Here is a 23,572-nt window from a genome sequence, read left to right as displayed (position 1 = left end):
AAAAAAACAACCCAACAACCAAATAATCCACTTATAGAACTCTACACACATAATAATCAATGAGTCTAATGTTAAGAATAAATCTGTATTTTTACAATCTGTACACTTTTTTTTTTATTAACACGCATACAAAAATTTAAATAACTTTGGAAGCAGAAAAAATACACAATCTGCTTTCGTACATACAAATGACAATTCAGAGGCATTGGCACAAAAATAATCCACATTACAAAAAAAATTCTGTAATACGCAAACATAAATAAATCATAGGCACTATTTATCATATCCACACCTCTTTCAATAACTTGAAGTACAGAAACAAACCAATTTCCCTGGAAAAGGGAGATCTAGGAAGAGTCCTGCTTTGGCATCCCAGCTGGTGTGGACCAGTCCTATCAGTCGAGTGATCGGGGGCCAGAAGATGTCTTTTCCTGAGCTGGTCTATTTTAAACTTAATAAGTGAACCTAATGGATGCCAGACAAGGGGCCCAGTGTGTCAGTGGGTGTAGAGGACTCCTGAAACACCTGTAAATTCATCTAAAGTCAGTTTACTACCTAAACACAGTGAACTCAAACAATAGATGTAAACCGGTGCATTATAGAAATGTTTATGTTGCATTAAATTATAGCAAACTCTCAATGTGTTGGGATTTACTGACAGAGACCAGAAGCACCAGGTTGAACACCTGAGATTATGGTGTTTACGATTAAAACAATAATTCTTGTGAACAACATGCGATTCTGGTGCAAAGTATGAAAAATTATCTCATCATCCAATGAAATAGCCCAACGAGGATGGACTTTTTTTTGCCAACTATGGCAAATCTACTAGTTATTATATGCGTCCGTGGTTACAATAATAGCTTTTATTGTTTTAGCTTATCAGTATGCAGGTCTACGTGCACATGGACAGGTGAGGTTTCACAGAATTATTGGAAGATCTCCATCCTGTAGTAACTGCCTACATAAGTAGATAAACAGAATTGGATTCCATTAGTTTACCATTTTTAGTTATGTAAGCACCATATGAAACATGCTCTGCAGTGGTACAATCTTCAGTTGTTGATTTCACTAAAATTGCTAAAAAAAAATTAAGAAAATGCCTGGAAGAAGTGCAAGAACATTTAACCCAAACATATTTGTAGGCTCTAGACTGGATATAGCACAGAAGTACCTAATGTAAAGGATGTGTATTGAAGCATAAGCCAAAGGCAAGACTTTAAGAGCCTCGAGTTTGTTCTATGCAGTGTATGCACAAAACAAGCGCTCGCGTCTCAGTCTGTAAACAGGTGCCGACCAATGTTAAAATATGGGATACGTGAGAAAAAACATAATTGGAAACACTGAAAGATGCACATGTGTAAAACAAAAAGACGAACCGGAGATTAATAAAACGTAGTCAAAAGAGACTGCAGTGCCAGGCACAGAAAACCGCTGGCCCTCTTGGCACCAGGTGTCTGGTGGTGAATGGGTTAAATGTTGCTTGGCATTGCATGTAGTTTCCTTTCTAAATCTTTTTTTGCGACACAAGTGCATAGTTTTCTATCCTGTGATCTTCCAGCTTGGTTCCTGCCTGGAATTTCTGTACATGGCTTACCCCCAAGTATTTAGCATCTCCGTAGAAGGAAACAGCCTCCATCTTCAGCAACAATTAACTCTTGCATTCCATACAGTTTTTGTACTAAGGATTGCTTATATTTCTATTTTAAAAAAAAGATTGTACAAGCCCTTTTGGCAAACAAAAAATACATACATTGTATATGTAATGATTGCTCTTTAAAGCCACTTTTTTCATTTCTTCCAATACCAGAGCCATGCTAAACGTTCCACATCTACATTGTCACTGCAGCCAAGGATACCATACCTTAAGAATCGAATGCATACAGTAGTCAAAGTTAATGAGATGAAAGAAATGTGACACATTGTGTAATATTGATGTGCTGTTGTGCCCAGGTGGTATATGTATGTGTCCCAAAGCCAAAGGGGTGTGTTATATATTTTAAATATTCTGCACACCTGAACTTGCACCCAAAAGGTTTCTCTGCCAGACGGACTTGTAATGCACACATGAAGCCATGCTGGTAGTGCAAGGACCAACAACCATACTAGATTGGTTCAAGTTATGGCAAAAGCCTTTTTTTTGCATTCCAGGCATTATGAAAACGCTGCAGGTTTACATAACTGGAAAAAAATGTACAGTGTCTACTATATGATTGACAATAAAAGAAAATAAAAAGGAGTTTTTTTCTCTTTGGCATTAAAAAGGTATTTTGCAAAAATATTGAATGTTACCCAATGTTATCACTCCTTTGCGAATCCAATATACATTTTCAGTGGTTGTGGATGCTAAGAGGCTAAAATATAGCAAGCAAGAATAAAAGAAAATAAAACATTTGTATGACTATAAAAAGGTATATGATGTCATTGTCAATAAAGTGCTCCTTTTTGTAAATTCTGCCGTTGTTTTAGATACAGACAGAAAAACCTGGGACTGGTTTGCAAAGTCCCAAACAGTCCTATCTAGGTGGTTTGCGCAGCTATGTGTCTGCAGTCCATCAAGCAGTGAAGTTTCAGGGGTTTGCAGTTCAATAGCAGCCTTCTTTCCAGCTGTCATCTTTCATGTTACCATATGTTTTGGGGGCTGGCAAAGACCTACAAATTAACAAAAAGATGCACAAGTCATTTCAAAATCATACCTACATTTTGTATTCTAGAAGCTGAATTACAGTAAAACTATATATTTTATATATATATTTTATATACTCCAGGCTGGTGCAAGCGATATATGAACTTGCACGTCAGTTCTGCATGCAATTTTAAGGCATAGCGATAGACTTAAAATAATCTATACAGCATTCAAGCAGCCAATCAGTGGTGAGAATTGTCAGACAATGGCAGGCAGGGAGCTCCAGCATCCCCTTTTAAGGTTGTGTTTTACTTATTATTTTAACCTTCATAATATTGCATATTAAAAGTACATTAATATACACTGTTCTTTGGTTAAGCTGTCTGGACATTGAACTGTCCTTTTAATATGCATTTTCCGTTGGTGAGGCTGTATGGGACATTGGAGCGTCCTTTTCATTTCAGTTTTTTTGCCAATAACACTGTTACCGAGAGGAAATAATTCCTCCACTTGTTCATTTACACAAGATGTAGACTAATTCAGCAGACTGAAGACACGTCCTAATTTACCTGCCGGGTACCAGCAGCTCCCCTTACACTTATATCATATATAAAAATTACAGAGTTAAAACCTTCAGCGATATCTGACAGAACACTTTAACAACCCACTATTTATGAAGCTGATTATGAATAGAATACCCAGAACCAGATTTATGCGCATGGAACACAATGATTGCTTTCACCATTTATTGCTTTTCTTATTCTAGCGGTTTTTTTTTTCTGGTCACCCCAGACAGAACTATTAAGAGCAATACTAATAATATCAAACAGAGAGCCTCCTTACAGTGATGGCATCTGAATTCCTTTTACCTCCGAACGGGCTGTGCGAGTTTGCTGCGAGGCACTGGTATGCTTCCACCTGAAGGCATGCTGGGTCTGGGCAAGCCGCTCCTCATGGCTGGGCCGGTTCTCCCAACAGGACTCGCCGATCGGGCATGAGGGGGCTGTGAAGGATTGTTCTGTGAAACATTGACCGATTCTTGTCCATCCGAACCATGGTTGGTTAGAGCTTTCATAGGCTGTCGCATCGCTAACGGAGATGGTGCGGCAGGGGAGCGAAACTTGCAGGGTGAAGGAACTGTGAATGGGAAGAGAACATATCAACACCGAGATCGTAAAAGGCCACTGGGGGGTGAACGCATGTGATTATACACTTTTCACAGGGTGAGATGACTAAAAAGGTGGTAAGAAACTACCAAAGCGGTTTCAGAATGACTAACTTCATATAGATCCCATCAGGCGTGTGATGTAGTAGGTACATACGTTTTCTCCACGGGTAAGCTACAAACCTTAAATGTTAAAAGCACTGAAGTCCGTAGGAGAGCTGATTTAGTCAAGCTTCAGTTTAGTCATTTCCAAGAAAAAAACAACACAGCAGACACTAAGAGTATAGACGTTAGCAGAAGTTGAACCAGACTCGCCCGTAATTCCTAATGGAGATACTTGAGCTTGCCTGGCTGTGGTTTTTATTCCTTCCCATTTTACAAGCTTGACTAGGCATTGAGCCATTGCAGGCTTGTCCATAATAGTAGTTATGGACATTTATATAGTTTAAATGCTGCACTTCCATAGTTCTGTTAACTGACCAAAACACCAAGACGAACGCAACCGCAAACTGCGATGTAACGTTGAATTACAGTTTTGGGGATAAGTTTCAAGCCATGAGTAAATCCAGTGAGCTCGGCACCAACGTATCGTAAGAACGGATGAGTCCAGGAAAAAAAACAGCATATACCGATTACCAAACACACACCAGGATTAAAAGTAAGTGGATGCAAACCTACATATACTAGAAAAGAAATAAAGCTCTCAAGACAGCTCACAAGTGGTTATAAAACAAGCAAGCACGTAGTTTTTACAATTAACAATATCTTGGTCCCATGGTTTCCTGGTTATATATGTATCCAAAGATCTACGTATATATATTGTTCTGGTTAAGGCACTCGTATATTAGTGAAATTGCTAATCTAGTCTCTATTGTGAGTTTATATTTCAATTGTTGTTTAAGGGTACAATTTGTATGATTCACAGGCCATATGAACCATAAGAGGTTCACATACACACCCACCACATGAAGATGAAATGATTTCTTAGCTCCCAGGTACTTCAAAGGAGTACTTTAATTAATTTGTTTAAAGAAAACAGAGAAGCCAGCAGAGTTGAGCAGCCCCGTCTATGGCTTAATGAATCCTAATATTTTGATATATGAAAAGCTCACCATCCTCGCCTTTTGTAACTACTTTTACTCGTACTTTGTATTTTTGTGTATATTGTCTGTTCGCCCGTGGCACAGTGTAACCAAGGAGCAAGACTTTTTTTTTTTTTTACCAAGATGTTTACATTTAAATCCCTCAGATGGGTCACACAGCATCTCATATAAATGACGTGGCAGTATTTAAACTTCTTGCACTTTGTAGATTTGATGTATTTTTTTCTAACAATCCACTGTAGAGACCCACTGCATCCTGCTACACCTCAAACTCCTCTTATTACATGGCTCTACAAAACCCCCCGGGCCAGGTCAACTTCCATCTACAGCCTGGCTCCTGGGGGTTCCGTTTGTGGAACGCACAGATGGTACACGTGTCCTCCTCTACACTGGGAGGCTGGAGCGCAGCCGGGTCATAGAACACAGCATGGGGCCTCCTGCCTTTTGTGGCTGGCTCCCACGTGTACCACAAATCTTTTGAGACCTGTCTCGCTACTGAATTGGTTTAAAGGAAATGTGAAAATCAGGAACAAAACCATCAAGATACAATGTAAACATTTCATTTGCACTGTGAGAAATTCGTTTTATGACATCACTAGCCCTTGGTGGTGCCGCCGCCGCATTGAGCCCAAAGAAGGCTGTTACATTCCCAATGGCTAATTCTACAGGCTTTGTCTTTTTAGGGGAACTGGTCATAATTGTCTTCTTTCAGCAAGCTCGTTAGAATTTAGAAAAATGTAAGATGTCTGAATGTTACCAACCACTAAAGTGTATTTTTAATTTTAACAATTGCAAAGTGTATTTTTTATGAGGTTCTACCAAAAAAACCAAAAGAGAAACAGGAAGGTGTCCGAAGGTCTGATCATGGGTTGACTGGACATTACCTCCTTTAGGGGATGAAGTTGGAAGGCCCTGCTTTGTTTTCTGGGAAGGACGAGGAATATTTAGCTGTCTTTTTGCTGCTGTTAAAAACATAAGGAAGAGTTACATTTGCCTAAAAAATCCAGGGATTGTAGTGTTAGAAAGGTGAGGTAAGCTGGAGAATACATAACCCTTACGTGTTATGATTCAAACTGCCGAGTGAGGAAGCCATAGTGCTGTATAGTGAGCAGTCGTGCATAATAATGAGGCAGAAACAAAATGTTCAAGGTGGATCACATTTCCTAAAGACATTATTGGACTAGAGTATGACTTTTACATATTCAATATATTCAAAATGAATTAAAAATATCTTCTTCTGAGAGTGTATATCGGGATGACAAAAGTCAAATATGGTAAAGCAGGAGCAAGGTGGTAGATTTAAACTCCATTAAGAGATTTCTGAAAGGTAAGCCTTGAACTATGTTCATAAAAATACCTATAGTAAAATATTAACCTGTAATTAAGCTTAAGAATATGTGAGCCATGCGTCCTTACATATTGTGATCAACTGGACTAGACAGGTCTGCATTTATTTCTGCCTCTGGGAGAAGGGTGCCTGACATGTGAACTTGTTAGAGTAACCATTAAAGGGAAATCACAATGACATGGAAACTATGATCACATTACCAAGAGACCCTGAACGACTGGTTGGTGAAACAGTAGTAATCCCTACTTGCTACCAAACATTGTAATAGCGTAAGTGATGCTCAATTCAGTAGACCTTTCCACAACACTATAACCAGCTCATATTTGGCCAGTGGTATTTCTCCTTTCAACTCATGGGCATAGAAAATGGAAGCAGCTCCCAGGAGCAGTTTGCTTATTAGCAGGGGTGGAAGCGAAAGTAGGGAAACACAAGCGTTAGCCAATCATTCATTCTCCGTGTTTATGTACTGAATTATAAATGGGGATAAACACACAATTTATTTAGCTCTCTCATCAAGGACAGATAGGGGCTTCACTGGGGTAGTAGGTTTGTTTGTGGAGAACAAAGACGTGAAACCTCTTCTCGAATCTTAGTTTATTTCATTTTTACGAATTATAATTCCTAATAGCCACAGCTTGCAAAAGAAATCTCTGCGAAGACAAAGAGCTGAAGAATCACAGGACCTCTCACTAAGAATTTAGTGTTACTACGCAAGGCTTAAAACACTGATGGTGAAGAATAAAGAGGTATATCTTATTTCATGGAGGCTACTAGAATACTTCCACATAATGGGAAAAGGGAAGCAATGTTATGTTTGTTAGTTGGTATGCGACAGCCAACATGCGAAAAGCACTTACAAAATCCTGCTACAATCCCACGCGACCTACCAAGTCATTTTGCGGATTGTGGTTTGCAACATGCAGCCAGTAAACTTACAAGAAGACATGCAAACACAATGTACAATACAACATATCTGTTAATCATTTGGACTACTTTTATAACCCAAATCTATGTCAACAAGGAAGTAGCAGCCTATGGTGTTTATAGAAGCTACATGACCATGAAGCTTCACAAAGAAAATATGGAAAGGGATACATCTAAATACAAAACACATATACATATACACACACCCACTGAAGAATTCAGTCCAAATCAGATTTACAGACAACAGGAAAAATTCAATAAGTAAAAAAATGTAAAGAATCTACAAGCCGTCAGCTCCCCCACCAAAAAAAAAAAAAAAGCATCAACAGAAATAAGTAAAATAAACTGGCTCGTCTACCATTGTAATCTCTGTAGATTTTTAACCGCACATACTTTTCGCCTTATGCGGTACTTACTTGATGTACTGGGGGCTCGAGCTGCTCCTCCATTTGGCATTTGCAAATTTGATTCACAACTTCTGCTGTTTTTCACAGCCTCTGCGGTCTGAATTCCAGTAGCCCTGGAGAGATTTGGAAGACTACGTCTTAACTTCTCTGGGGGGGGGGTAGAGAAAAAGAAATGTATTATTTATATAGACATTGATCAAAAAGCTTAGACTGGGGAGAAAGAAACACTATAATAGATGGAAAGCAAGAATAATACATTTTATAAACGTTTCCAAAACATTTGGAAACCCAATATACAGTCGTGCGAAAAAAAAGAAAGAAAGTACACCCTCTTTGGATTCTATGGTTTTATCTGAACATACCCATCTGTTCCTTAGGTCTAATAAAAAATAGGTAAATACAACCTCAGATGAACACATGACATATTACACTGCGTCATGATTTATCCAATGAAAATAATGCCAAAACGGAGAATCCATGTGTGAAGCTAAGTTGGAGACAGATGTTGCTAATCAAATGCCTTTGATTAATTGATCATCAAGTGTGAATATTTCTATAAAAAGCAAAGTTCTAGCAGTTGTGTGTTTAACACAATGCCAAGGAGGAACGACATCAGCAATGATCTTAGAGAAGCAATTGTTTCTGCCCATCAATGTGGGGAGGGTTATAAGGTCATTTCCAAACAGTCCATCATTCTACAGTGAGAAAGATTCAAAAGTGGAAAACATTCAAGACAGCTGACAAATCTTTCCAACAGTGGACATCCTAGCAGATGTACCCCAAAGACAGACTGTAAAATTCTCTGAGAAATTGCAAAAAAACCACAAGAGTCACATCTCAGACTCTACAGGCTTCATTTAGCATGGTAAAGTTCATGACAGTACAAGTAGAAAACAAGTATGGTTTGCTTGGAAGGGTTGCCAGGAGAAAGTCTCCACAAGACTTTGGTCTCTTCCGTCCAAAAGAAAATTGTTCCCAAAGTGGAGATGTTTATCCATAATGCACAGCGCCACATTTGGCGAAGACTGAACACAGCATACCAGCACAAACACCTCATGCCAACTGTCAAGCATGGTGGTGGAGGGGTGATGATCTGGGCTTGTTTTTGCAGCCACAAGACCTGGGAAAGTTGCATTTGTTTGTTGTATTTACCTAATTTTTAGACCTGATAATGAATAGATAACTTATGTCCTGATATGTAAGCAAGTTTGGTAAGCAAGAACACAAGTTTTGTAACAAAATATTTGCTATTCTAAGATAGCTTTTTTACTTTTACACATGCTACACTACTATATTTTATATACACTTAGTGTTTTTAAATAAAATGTATTACTGATGCTGTGCTTGCAATGGGAAGCAAGCAGGGCACCCAAGAACAAATGGCTAATTAAATCAACACTGATATAAACTAACAAACTAACTCCATACAGTCGCCTTCACAGACTAAACAGAAAAAAGCCCAGATTATTTTATGGAAAAAAAAATGTACTTGTATGACAGAGTTTTCCAACAAATAAATAGAAATAAAGTGATGAAGAAAATGTACATTAACCAATTTCTGTGGTACTTTGGGAAAAGAACCAATAGAAAGTGCCATAGAGGGAGTTGGGGGGGCAGCGAACATGTTTTGGAGAATATGCAAAATCCCTTTTGGTAAAGGAAAGACCATAAAAAATGTAAAGCCATCTCTCCGCTTTCATATGTATTAAAGTGCATATGATGGCTGGAATGTCCCTTTAACAGTCTAGCATGCAAACAGTTTATGCTTTGACCCTATATCTTGCACTAAAGCTTGCTGAATGTCTAGGAATAGTTAAAACTTACCGACATCAATCAAATTTTGACTATGCACATGAAAGGTTCTGGACACCCAAAAGCACTCATCAGAAAGTTACTGAACCATAAGGGAGGTGGGAATAGAGAACACACTTGTCAAGCGATGGCAGCTCCGGCGGATCTGCCTTTGGCAGGAAGAAGATCATATCATACACCACTGAACACCTTCTAGACCTCTGGCAGAACTACTGCCAGAAACTTTACAAATTGAAAACTACACTGCATATACAAGAACAAGGTTTCTGTATTTAACACAAACACCATGTGATACTGTAATGCATAAGGGTTGTCATATGATAACTTCTTGTTAACGACCATGTACTAACCGTACTTGATATGAGATTTACAAAAAAATAAAAAAAAGTTGGTGGATTGGACCCAAACCACTTTATTCAGTCTTTCACTTAGTAAAGGGACAGTAACACCTAAGCATTTTTAGTGGATCTTCAAAGTAAACTAAACTTGCTTCACTGTTCCGGTCTTTCAGCAGCATATATGTTCGCCAAGAAACCCCATAAGTTCATTTTCCTGAGGGGTCGAATTCTAACCCCAGTCATATAGTAGGTATGTGCATCTGTGTTTACGTATAACGGCCTTAAAAACCCAAACGGTTATCTGCCGTCAATTAGGGTTCCATTACTCCCAAGTGACAAGGTTCAGGAGCAAACACAATGTCAACCCACTGTGTTGTTTTCACACAAGTCTTTTAGACAAGCTAACGTGGTGATCATTGAATTAAACCGTCTGGAACCACGGGGATGATTATTTAATATTAAAAGTTTAAAAAAAGGAAAATGCTATTTTTTATTTTTCCATTATTCTATATAAAATGACAAATGTTAACATCACCCCGACTTACTTGACTTTTCACTGAAAGTTACATCAATTTGATTTCCGGATAGTCAAAGATCGTTACAATTACGATTTTAAGTAGCTTACTGAGCTTGTGGTTATTTACCTTCATTTTTCACTACATTTGTCTGCGTCTCTGCAACATGGCCTTGAAGAGAAAGTCGGGGTTGTTGCAAGCGGCTGATCATAGGCTGTGGCGATGCTCCTCTATATTCCATGCTTCGAGCTGGAGATCTCGAGCGTGGAGAGTGTCTTGGTGACTGTCTAGGAGACGGCCGTGGCGAGTGGCGTGGAGAGGCTGCGAACCTGTTTACGGACAGGTGCATACTGTGAGGAATCGCTTCCTCTTCATCTTCTAAGCTGTGAGCGTCAAGCTCCTGGTCACTAAATGTCCCTCTCCTCATGGAGTTGCAGGAAGAACCTGAACTTCGCCGTGATGCAGAAGCTGCATACTCTTGTCGAAGACCTATCAGAAGAAAAGAAAAGCTGCATTTTGTGGCAGTCACAGCTGTGTGCATGCAGCACTTGTAGGAACATACATTGGACTAAGCTGGAGTCACTTTAAGCCAATAAATTAGTTCACCATATACCGGTATGTTGCTAAGCAAAACATTTGTATTTTATATTAATAATATAATTATATATGATGCCAGTCTGAGTCAGCGTTTCATTTAAAAAATGAAATGAGCCGTGGACTGAAAGCGAAGCACCTCACATGAATACTCACTCTCTTCCTGCATTCGTGCCAATATCTGGACGTCTGTGACATCATTTAATTTGTAACTTGAACCGACTGAGTCATCGTCCATTTCGGAAGTGCTTAGCTCACTGTCTATAGATGACTGAGGGCTGATGGGAGTCAGATTTCTGTCAGCAGTATTTCTATAGTTTGCTATAATGGAACCCAAAAATAAAAATTCATTAGAAATTAAATAGAGAGTATGATGAAACAGACACTAATAAACAGATATTTTCTCATGGGCAGATGCTCCACTTATATAGTATATAACGCGTTGCAATACACAGCTCTGCATTACCCCGAAAGGTCCACAGATAAGAGTAGGTTAAGACAGCGTAAGCTTTGTTCATCATAAACAAGACAGCATTATGATAGCTACTTTTGCCACTTAAGCCCTCAGTATAATATCCAGACTATTACTACCCATGGTGTGAGTAAGAAAGTAGAAAGCTGGGCAGAGAAAGGTTTCTACGCATAAGGAACGTATAGCTTGCGTGCTCACCTGTGCTGCTAGGCAGTACCAGCTGCCTCACCACCGGAGGTCTCACGAGGGTGGAGGATGGGGAATTAAACCCACTGTTGTACGGGCTTCCACTAGCATTTGGGCTGTATGAGTTAGCGTAGCCGGCTGAATTATAAGGAATGCTGTACATACTGTGTCTTTTGCTGGCTGGAAAACAATTTGGTTGATTTTAACACTGAATAGAAAAAAAAACAGACAAAGCCAAACCACACACTAAAAGACATTGCTCGTTGTCTTTACACCTTCATAAAGTATTCCCAACACATCACTAATGAATTTAACTTCGGGCGTGCTCGGTTCTTTGCTCCTTTAGCCCAATCTCCTTTATCCTCAGCCGCTGCCAAGGACCTCGCTTACACAGATACGGTAATGTGGAGCTGAACTCACTAGTGTATAGGTTTCCACTAGTATTGGGGCTGTATATTTACCAAATATGGTATAATCCTGAACCCAGGATCATCTATTTTCAGACGGTGAATTTTGTTTCCCGCCTTTTTATTTGGACAGCATAAATGTGAGTGAAGAAAAAGGAAACGCAAAGAAAATTCAGCGCCCTCTGCTTAGTTTTACTTTGTGTCGTTGGGGGGGCCCTCCGTGTCCATTCGTACGAATTGACGAAATTAGGAAATTTCGGTGAAACAAAAATACGTACAAATTCAAAAGCACAAGTCTACAGTGTTACGACACGTGCTGTAAAATCCCAGACCGCATCCCCACAATAGCTGCTATTTGTAGACTAGATATGCCAAGACGGTAGAGACCGTTACCAAGCCAGAGATGTGTGTGTTGGGAATTACATTCTAAGGCACTTTACATTTATTATCGGGATACACTCAGAGGAATATCCTTATATTAATATTAAAATAAGCATTCTAACAAAGCATCACGCAGCTAAGGTATTCACATGTTGAGTTGTATAAAAAATCATTTTAATTGCCAATTGCCACAAAAGCAAATTGGGGCACCGACAGCATGTTTATGAAAATGATTTGACGGCAGAAACCAACAACAAAATGTGACCTTCTGTACAAAGTGGAAAATGTTTTATAATCTGGATCTCGCACTAAAACAAGCAACAGTGTATAACAGAAAAGGACTATTGTATGTCTTGGGCAGAGGGCTTCTGTTACAAAGTGCCCTGGAGAGCTGGGAGTTCTGAAAGGCGAGAAATGTATCCAAGACCTTGTGTGAATCCTGGGATAAAGGCCTTGAAACATTAGCAACGTGACATGACAAAAATATTAAACATTTTTTCACTGGAGATCATCATAAGAAGTCTGCAAGAAAAGATATTCTGTATAACCACTTTGGGTTTTATGAAGACTACAGGAATTGTAAACTAGAGTTATTAAATCACCCTTCCGTTCATCACAATCCAAACATCGCACCTTTCTTTCCATCATCATGTTATTTTTAGCTTTGGTAGCTCTTTGGAAGGAATGCAAGTAGTTTTTCCACAACAAGCTGAACCAACTAACTCATCTACCTCTTGACTGGTGTCAGGATCTGTTATAACGTGTGAGATCTTAAATACTAGCCATTAAAAAGTTTTTTCTTGGTACTCACCAGACATGGTTTGTTCAAGCCTATGGATAAGTGACTTTTTTGCACATTCAAGGTCAGGACTTGGACTGTCAAAAACTTGCCGACACCAGACTAACGGACTTACTGGCTTCTGCAACGGAGTTAGCTTTTTCTTTGGCGATGTATACAACCTGAAATTACAATTTGACACAATTCATGATTGAATCCTTACAGCAATCACACTGTCACAAACCAGAAGCAGTATCACAAACACTACAAAAAGTACAACATCCCCCTTGAAAAACAGCGCACATTTTAATCTTAAAGAGAAACTCTACTGACAGCCACTATAGAAGAATGGATATGAAAGTGCTCCGCGCAATCAATGGGAGCGTTTTCGGGACGTTCGCACAAGGAAACGAACAGATCTCTGCCCATTTGCTGCGCCAGCACTGGAGCCGACCGGTGGTAGGTACATCACACGCAAGGAGATGTGATCAGAAAATAGCAAAGGGGGCAAACACATACAGCGGGATCCTAGAGTGCATAGGATGGCTGGAGTGTCCATTGTAAGAGCTCTGGCCACACCCTGAAAAGTCTATTAAAGTTATTAACGGAGGACAGTAATGCTTTCTTATTAAACTAAAAGCTGAAAAACCTTCTCACAATACTACATTATACGCAGCGCTGTATCTCCCCGCAGGCTCACGCATGCATTTACTTCCATCAATTAGGAGTCATTACTGGCTGCAGGGACTGCCTTATGTTCTATGCAACATGACGAGGATTCTGTCCAAGACAATAAAATGCTAAGTTCCACTCCACGGAACGCATAGAACCTATATAGAAGCCACAAACGTTTTAAGCATGAACCATTTTTGTTGTGTTATTTGAAGAGGGGTACTGCAGGGAATGGGGTTTTCTGGCTCTACGGTAGACAACCGATCTCAAAATAGATCTGACCGCATACTGTCACCAACAGTTTGGCATTACTCGGTTACCATGGTAGCAAGCTGCCATATTAGCTGCCTGCTTCATGGACTCGACCACTGCTTAAAGGCAGTGACGGGATTTTTATTATTATTAATAAATATTTTTAACTTATTGCCAGAGAAGCTGTCTATATGTAGGAGACACATAGCTTGTCGTCCACTTAGCCTGCTATGTATTTTTTATTATATAGATGGCACTGTAGGGGTTAAAAAGAACAGCCTAGACACCAACATTGTATTTTTTTTTCTTCATTTTTCAAGTTAATTTTACACAAAACAAAAGCCAGTTAATCACATGTATACTGCCAAAACATCTGAGTTCAGATAGCATACACAGGGTTGACTGCTGCTACCGAGCATGTGCTCCGGTAACTAAAATATGCATGCGATAAAATGTACTGGCGTCCATGCAAAATCAACTACAATATACAATTAACATGAAAAAAGGGCTGGAATGCCCCTGTATCCTGACTCAACCCCCCCCCCCAATACTGAGTTTACAATATGAAAGGCCAGAGAGATTTGATCGGGTAATTTCCCCAAAGCAAGTAGTGGTTGCAATGGGGGAAGGCGTTAAAAGGGACACTCGGCTGTTTAATGCGGTGCGTATAAAGGCTAGAGCATGTCCCTAAGCCACACGTCACCATGCGATTGCAGACAGACAGCAGTGCTTTTAAACCGCAAAATCCTGCTATAAGCCAATAAAGAGAACGATGAATATAGTATAATATATGTTACTAGTTCAGTATTGTCAGAAATCTGCATGACCGTCTGACTTCTCCACATGTCACCTCCAAATCTGAGCACCTGAAGGAATTTTCAGACTTTGAATACTTTTCCATACTGCCAACCCCCCCCCACCCCCATCTTTATCTGAAATCTGCTATGGAAACATACAAGAGTTATAGGTATGAGACAGCACAAACCTTTAGGTGCCGGCTGTAAGGATCATAGGTTTTGTTTGTTCAATCCTTGAAATATCATTACCAGGCCCATCGCATGCTGTATAACGCTGTGCATTCCTCAGAGCCTTTACCGTTCCAATATACATGTATTCAAATAACCCTACCTGCTACTAGACATTCTGCAAACACGCAACACGCAATAGTCCCATCACATCAATCATTGAAGACATGCCCTAGTATGTTCTGCATGCAGAGAATATCCAAACAGGAAAGTCTACATAATATCTAGTCCTCATCATAGCAGAAAAGTAGACCCCTCACACATGCATGCTCAAAAGGCTCTTCCATTAATTTCCATAGTAGCATTTTCCTGCTATGGTTTGGCTACTTGAAGCAACCACAAACTGTGTGAAAATGGGACCACCGAGGAGGGCGATGCACAGCAGCTCTAGAGCTGCAGCTTCCACGTTCAATACCCCCCCCCTACAGGTTAAACCGTCCATTCTAAACACAATCAGATTATTAGGGGACAATGGTATATGTAGGCCACTCAGAATATCATATCGTATTCCAGCTCCTCCTGTGAGCCAAGGTACACTTAAATCACTTACTAAAGGGACATATAGTTAGTGGATTGGAACAATTCATATACCCAACGCAAAATCATGAAACCAGAACAGCTGTCTGTTGTGATCCGTCAGTAGTTTGAGTTTTGTGAAATATGTGCCTGCAGCCTTTTCCCTTTAAACTTGCTATATATGAACTGGAAAATGCTACTGACTTGTTTACCGAGCATGTCAGCAGGACTTCTGCTTTCACTTTATATATATTTACTTTCACCAAATCCCCGGTTCAATATACATACATACATACAGATCTGCCCTGCACGTTTTATAAGTTTGTGAAACCCAACAACCACCTGCATTCTCATCGATAAAGATCGGTTACTTTTCAGAAACCAAGTATTATTATGAGCAGATCTAAATCAGCAACGCATATGAACTAGAAACCCTCCTTGTATATTATGGGAACAGTGATCTCAGACATACAGGATCACGCCTGCCTATTAATTGGAGGTTCCTTGTAATAAACACTGCCCATGTATGAAACTGGAGGGGAGTATATCAGAGAGTATACAAGAGAGTATACTGCCTGCAGAATCCTCTCATGCAGAACGTACAGCACGGATATTTAAAGGGGCCACACAGTTATCAGATGCATTAAAGTGCACACGACGGCTGGGAAAGTCCCTTTTAAAGAGGTTCTGCAACGTGCCCAACAGTCTGGATTGCCTTTTGCACCAACAAAATCCTACAGTTTAGAGGCGTAAAGGTTGTTTTTTTTAATCAAACAAAAGAAACCCATGTCTGAGAATTGGCTTTTATTTTTTTTAAAGACAAAAACACAATGCAGTTGCAATACAGATGCCCTGCTAGCCAGTTTGCCATATTTCTAGCCGCTTTTCTCTGGAACCGCTATCATTTGCCTCCTCGTGGACACTGACCCCGTGAGATCAATATTAAGCTACGCTACATGGCTTGTACACGTACGTGTCGTATGTGCTTTCGTGTAGTTTATGGTTTAGGCACAACTAAGTTATTAACTGCCCAAAGGGTAAAAAGCTGGCAGCCTTCTTACGGATAAACATTTGGACCTCAAGAAACAAAACTATTTTGCGAGCTTAGCTCAACTATGCAAAAATAAATTATGAAAAAGCTCTACAGGTATCAGTTTCCATTCATTCACTGTGATTTTAACTCCTTATGAATTCCTTATTCATTATGATGGGTCAACACTGGCAAGTTTCTCCAGCTTGAAGAGTTGAACTGGCCCTGTGTAATGCATAATCCAAAGTGGAAGCCTAATTAAATCAACAAGATTTCTTCATACATTATACAGGGCCAACCATGCTCTTCCTGCAGCAGAAACTCAATGGGTTTGGCTCTCTATAATGAACACTTTAGTGTGAGTTAAAACCACAACACTCTTGCCAACTCTCCTTTTAGTGAATAAACCCCACTGGTTGACAGTTTCCAACACATGAAAAAGGAAGAGTGAGACCGTGCGATATGGCGAAGGAGCATAATGTACTTCTTGATGTAGAAACCATTGGGTCTGCTAGGCTCAGATAAGACGCTCGTTTCCAAAGACTACAGGGCAGCAAGATCCGGTCCTAGAACATTCATAACAGACTGAAAGGACGGTGGAGATGGCAGCAAAAGATGGTGCAAACCATCAGCTTATACATGATATCACATTGACGACAGGCCTCCTCAGACATTACTAAAGAAGCTTGGATATTCAAACAGAAGCCGAGAATCCCCACCCCACGCCATCCCTTTTCTATATCATCTACCCATCTGGATATAGAACAAAAAGACTTTCATACACAGTGAAATGCAACAGCAGTTTAAGTGAATTACAACGGGCGCAGTAATGTGCACACAACTGAATTCTGCAACGATGCGGTCATCAGACATTTTTATTGCCCATGTAATAGAGTTTAAACTAATTACAAGAAACCCATTTGAGAAGAACGCAGAAAATGACCTGATCTGGAAGTTCTACGCGGGCAATACGGAGACCGAGATGACATAAGCCACATAATGTAGGGTTTATCTTCCAGCACAGAGACGTGGTGTGCTCCACTAATACTTTGACGTGGCAACTTGCAGAAATATTTTCCATTCTTTGTTCAGTAGCGAAAGCGATTAATGTTTTATTTAAAGCTACAGTGACTGTAGTGAATGAGTGAACTTAGCTAGTGGGGAGATGGAGAGGGGTGGGTGCGCTGCGTAAAGGACACTTCAGCCATCATGGGCACACTGATGAACGAGATGGCTGTGAGGTCCCTCTGATTTTCCATGGTGTCCCGCGAGGAAATATATGGTGGAATCCCCCAATATGTGTTTGCCCCTTTGCCCGCTCCCAGCTATTTTCCGTGCAGCAGAGGTGTTCAACTGAATGCATTTCTTGGCACGTAACATACTTGCCAACAGGCAGCATCAGATTTGGCTACATGAATACTGCGGATGGGGGTCTATTCAGACCCCGTTCATTCGTAGGAAAACTCCGATTGATTCAAGCAGCCAGCCAGTGGACAGAATCTTCTGACAACAAAAGGAGGCAGGCAGAGCTGCAGCTTCTACCTCAGATAAGTTTATTTTGCTACTCAAGGCAGGGCTCGACAAATCCCATTTTGTCCTGGCGCCTAGGTGTTTGTCAGCCTCTGATCGCGGGGGCGCTGCTGCTGTCTGCCCAGGAGTCTGGGCAGACAGCACAGCCAATCAGAGCCCGCCCCCGAGCCTGAGATCACTCCCACAGAGTGATTCTGTAGACTGAAACCGCGATTGCAGGAAAACCTGCAATCACATTTTCAGCTGCCACAGGCAGGTGGGGGACCTGACACAACACCCCCCTGCTGACTTATCGCTCCATGAGAGCGAAAGTGCAGTGTTAACCCCTTCAATTTTAGGGGTTAATTTCCGTTTTGTACGGGGCTCTGCTGCTGGTGGTCTGTCTGGAAGCCCAGGCAGGCCAGCAACAGCAAAAACGAGCCCCCTCAAGCCCTTTGATGATTCCTGTAGACAGAAGCCTACAGCAGTCATCAGAGACTCCCCCTGCAATGGCTGGTCTATAGACCAGCCATTGCTTCCCAGCTGCCAGAGGCAGCTTCAGGGACAGGGGGAAGAGGGTTCTTTGGTCTCCACATGAGTGTGGAGACTAGCCCCAACACCCCCCTGTTGCCTGATCGCTCCATGAATAGCTCAGATCCTTACGCTTGCCCATTTTTCCTGCTTCTAACACATCAACTTTGAGGACTAAACGTTCACTTGCTGTCTAATATATCCCACCCACTGACAGGTACCATGATAACAAGATTATCAGTGTTATTCACTTCCCCCGTCAGAGGATATAAATGTTATGGCTGATCAGTGTGGTCAGTATCAGGACCCCGCTCCCGCCACCCGGAGGTTTCAGGTGTTGACTTGGAGAACTAGAGAAGCAGCGCTTCTCCTGGCCAAACTCGGAAACTTCCCAGGTATGCCTGTGTGTTAATTGAATACGACCAAATAAAGCTATATGCTTCAAATCATAATTTGACTGATACTAATATAAAAGACATACGCCATAAAACCGTTAAAACCTTTACCTCCTTATAGCCAACCAAATGACCAACCTGTGGGTCTGGCACACATTTCTGATAAACATGACAGTACATCTGTAATAATATTCTTATCATATGACGTTGGTTTTTAAATCTTAGCAGCAGCTCAGAAGCAACACATTATTTGACGTATACTTATGACAAAGCACTCCATTAGCTCGAGACAAATAAAGATGCTGAGCTGCCATACTATATAAAAGCTTTCCATAAGTAATTAGGCAATGCTGTACAAACGAATCCAGGAAATGTTATGTTAATGGACATATTTACAGCGGTGATACATAATGCACAAGACAAAGTGACCTTAAAGGAACACTCAGGAGAAATGTATATCAGCATGCAGGGGGATTGCTGCCACAACTTTCAGCATAACCAAAGTTATCGCTTCACGGAAACACAGCCGAGATGGGGGGCTCGGTACGGCGGAGATACCCAAAATATCAGTCCTGAATGCCTCTCCTTCTCCTCGTGCTTACAAAGGCCAATTAACAGCAATCAGCAACTTGAAGGGACACTCCAGGTGTTATATGGACTTTAATGTATAGCTGAATGGTCCCTTTAGGTCTTCATGACATGCCCCCCTCCAAAATGCATAAAGGGATTCTGAAGAGACCCCCCACATGCATTTGCCCATTTTCCAGCCCCATGTCTGTTGTATGGCACCAAGCACTTGGAACAGTTGGGTCAACTTATTCATCTTCACATTGCAATACGTGTGAGAAATCCATGTCTTCTCCATTCTTTAATCTAAATGTATTTAAAGAACTGCTATCCACAACAGATACTTTGGAGATGGAAAGAGTTAACTGTATCTGTAAGCCAGGGCTTGATTTATACCATGGCTCCTAGAGCGGTGATTTCACTTAGAATGATTTGGTCCATTCCAGCGGATTTACACTTTTCTGTATTGTTACATTTTGTAAAATGTGATTAAAAAGTTCAACATACTACTTTAAGACGGAAAGAGCCGAAATAAATAAATAGTCCCCTATGCCATAGGCCGGATCCCAAAACGCACTGGGCCCTTAACATGCAAACCTTTCACAGTGGATTGCAAAGTAAACTGGGACAGTGCTGCGCTACATTGGAATGATCCGGAAATCCGAACTCCATCCCAAATACCGGCACATATTTAATTGAATGTTTATCTGCCGCTCTCTTATTCATTCAACACAAGTGATCACCGCAACCATCAAGAAGATTCTTTCACATGGTCCAGCATTTCACGGGCTCCAGCTGGCAATGATCTGGAAAGACAGAACTCTGTAAATGGGGCATTTCTTACTTATGTTTAAAGACTGGGATTAGAGAGCAGGGATTTAAATATCACTGACCTTCCTCTAGCTTGTGTTCTACAAATACGCCTAATAAACCCAGTGTGACGATCTGTGAAGTCTTTAAAGTGCAAGTTGTAATTTAACGTGTGTTTTATAGAGCAGTCGCAGCGCTGTACAACAGGTAAGCAAGACATAACTTGGTTTGGGGTGTAGTATAGGAGGTAAAAGCGTCACTGTTAGGGGCAGAGAGAGGCAGGCGGTTAACGTGAAAGTTCACAGGTGTGCCTAAAGAAGTCAATAGACTTTTCACGGGTTTAAATGACCAATATGGCGCCAATGTATAAACCTGACATTATATCATACCGAAGGATCACTATCAATTCACCTTTCCATACACCCAGCCCTTAGGTTGAAACTAAGTATTACTATGAACATGCGCGGGTATTACATTAATAAGCAATCATTAAACTAAGAAAAGACAGAAACAGAAAACAGGCAATGAGCTGCATTTCCATTTCCAATGGCTGGTGTGCAACAGGCAGCCAAAGCCAAACAAACCCTGCAGCCACTTCCCGGCCAAAGCCCTGCTGGGCTAGCGGACTCAGCATAACTAATGGAAAGGGCACAGCGCTGCTCTACACTTATCTACTAACCTAGATCGCAAGCTCATTTGGGCAGGACCAGTCTCACCTCTTTTTTCTTCTATCTCCTGGTTACCCGTTGGACAGCGCTGTGGAATATGATGGTGCTATATAAGTCATTGAATAATAATATTGCTTGTAGATTTGCCAGTATGTGAATGCACCCCTCTAAAAGAAAACTAAAGGGGTATATTCTCTAAACAATAAGTTTGTACAAGAGTAGACATTCTGCAAGAGATAACTATGTGTTACGGACCATGTGCTCCTTCTGCGGGAAAGCCAGGGCGGACTGACCTAAACCACAGTTAAAGGGACACGCCAGCCATCACAAGCACTTTAACTCACGCTAGCCGAGAGGTCCCTTTAAATTTCCCTTTAAATGTAAATGCACAGAGGGTGATTCTGCACAGAGGGGCTGCCTTTACGTCCCGCACCTTAAATACCTGTGAAAATACTTAGATAGCGGTTTCCCCAGCATTCATTTATCCGTGGGGCTTCCTGGGTCTCTTTAAACGGGCTCAAAATGTATTGTTTTTAATGGGTTTAGGGACCGCCTATTGTCCTTAAGGGGTTAAAGTGTCCTTTTAAGATGATAATTCATATCAACATGTTACCTATACATGATACAGGGTTGGTTCGGCACTTTGTTTACGAAAAACTCACTGGGGTTTGTCCTCCATAATGCATTTATAAACTATGTGATATAAGATGTTTGAAGTCACAGCTTAATAATAACACAACCAGGCTCCCATACAAATGCACATCACCAATACCCATACATTCAAAGCACCGCAAGATCCCGTGTGCAGGGGCAACACCAAACTTCACAAACGTGTACAGGTCTGCCTCAGCCTATGTGCTGCTGTAGGGCATCACACACCTCCCACACTGTAATAGCCTGACAGAACCGACGGGGTGGCGCATGGACCAAACTTCCGAAGGCCAAAGCTGAAGAGTAAGTAAAAAGAAGTTACCAGGTCTCATCTTCCTCAAAGGCCACCATCCTATCCATGTCCTCCTTACGGAGAGGCACCACCTGGTCCAGAAGAAGTTCCCCGTCCCCGTCTTTTCTCCTTTCCTCTGCCGCTGCCTCAAGGAGTTCCTCCCAAGCGGCCACATCTCGCCCTCCGCCCTTCTCTTGAAGTATAGGCCCCGTACTCATACTATGGCCCCCGTTACCAAGAAGCAGCAGGGTGGAGGCAGCGGCGGCGGTCTGTGGGGAGGCATGGGGCCTGTTTTGGAGGATAGGGGGTGTGGGTAATGTCGGGGTCCTGGGAGAGCCCGGGGGCAGTGAGGATCTGGATCTTAGCTGCTCGTTCTGCTTCTCCAATTTCCTGACCAGCTCTTGCAGCTTCCGCACCTCTTGGTCCGCATTCATATTGGGGTGCACGTCCTCCATAGTACACGCGTTGTCGCTCCTGACCCTCGGTGAAAGCTCAAGCCCAGAAGGAGCGCATATCCCGGCTTCGTACACCAACTGCCACTCTTTCGATATAGCCACGCCCAGACGCGGCCGGGTCAGGACGTCGCCAACATATGGCCACGCCCTGAGTCAGTCATTAAACCAATCGCATTCTTGCCAATTCTCTTTCCTTCCCTTGGGTACATCACCGCGCCCTGAAGGGACGTGGCAATTCGCTCTAGCCACGCCCTTTGGCTGCTTTTGCCTAACAGCTGTCGACGGGCGTGTGCGAGAAGTGGTGTGTACGTCATCCGAGGCGATGTAGACATATTTGATTTGGGCGATCCGCTTTCTACTCTACTGGCAGAGGTAGAAAGTGTGTCTCTGGTGCCGAGTACGGAGTTACTTAGGAGCGGCCATCTTTCTGGAGGAAAAAAGTTTACTGAGTTCTGGGTAACTGGAGTGACTATTAATGGAGACGCCACAGCAAATCACGTGCTGACTGTGCGAAATCTGAGCGTGTTTCTTTTTTTTACGTTCTTACTATACGTCTTTTTGCTGATGATCTAAATTTAGTTATGTTTGGTTTACCCACACAATTTATATATATATATTTTTTTACAATGGCAGATGGGCATTTAATTAGATATATTTTTGTATCTATAATACATCATTTAGTATGAGTCCACATGTTTGCAGTTTTATGTAGCAGTGAATTTATCGTTAGTGCAACCCTAGGCCCCTAGGCATCTGCTTTCTTGCCGCTGCACTGTGCGGTGTACTCACTATTGCCATTTTGTGGCATTTGCTACGTAGTCGCCATGTAAATTTAAAGAGACCGCTCAGCTAGCATCATGCATCGGTTAAGTTCCAGTTTGCTCTTCCTTATGAGGTCACCAATGTTGTCATGCAGGTCTTTCTGCCTACGCCGACAAAACTAACCAAGTAACAGGCTCTAATGACTAGCTTGACAGCTGGATTGTCTCTTTCATGTGTTAGACTGGCTGAATAGTACAGGTCTGCAGGATATGAAGAGATGTTACACCCCAAACACCCGTCTCTGTTGTTAAAGAGATTCGCCCTCTTGGGAACAAAGTGTCCTAATTCCAGTGACTAATTTATGGTGTTGCCGGAAGGTAA

The 23,572-nt window shown here is 41.4% G+C and overlaps 1 protein-coding gene across 4 annotated transcripts; it reads right to left on the bottom strand.

Annotated features, from left to right (window-relative positions):
- Positions 1–2,223: 2,223 nt before the first annotated feature.
- Positions 2,224–22,512, bottom strand: SLAIN2 (SLAIN motif family member 2). 4 transcript variants are annotated; one of them, XM_053458433.1, is made up of 9 exons: positions 22,005–22,512; positions 13,090–13,238; positions 11,503–11,670; positions 10,989–11,153; positions 10,368–10,727; positions 7,583–7,720; positions 5,779–5,856; positions 3,470–3,763; positions 2,224–2,652 (listed from the first exon to the last, which is right to left on the bottom strand). In XM_053458433.1, the coding sequence occupies exons 1-8, from the start codon at positions 22,427–22,429 to the stop codon at positions 3,492–3,494; spliced, it is 1,755 nt and encodes a 584-aa protein (XP_053314408.1). In that variant the 5' UTR covers positions 22,430–22,512; the 3' UTR covers positions 2,224–2,652; positions 3,470–3,491. The 4 variants fall into 4 exon arrangements, with proteins under 4 accessions (XP_053314408.1, XP_053314406.1, XP_053314407.1 ...); XM_053458431.1 differs by having other exon boundaries at positions 2,225–2,652; positions 3,496–3,763; XM_053458432.1 differs by having other exon boundaries at positions 2,225–2,652; positions 3,496–3,763; positions 5,779–5,853.
- Between the last annotated feature and the right edge of the window lie 1,060 nt (positions 22,513–23,572).

The sequence above is a fragment of the Spea bombifrons genome, chromosome 1 (genome assembly GCF_027358695.1).
Source record: "Spea bombifrons isolate aSpeBom1 chromosome 1, aSpeBom1.2.pri, whole genome shotgun sequence".
NCBI lineage: Eukaryota > Metazoa > Chordata > Amphibia > Anura > Pelobatidae > Spea > Spea bombifrons.
The sequence above is the reverse complement of the archived record's forward strand: the minus strand, read 5'-3'. Positions and strand labels throughout refer to the sequence as shown.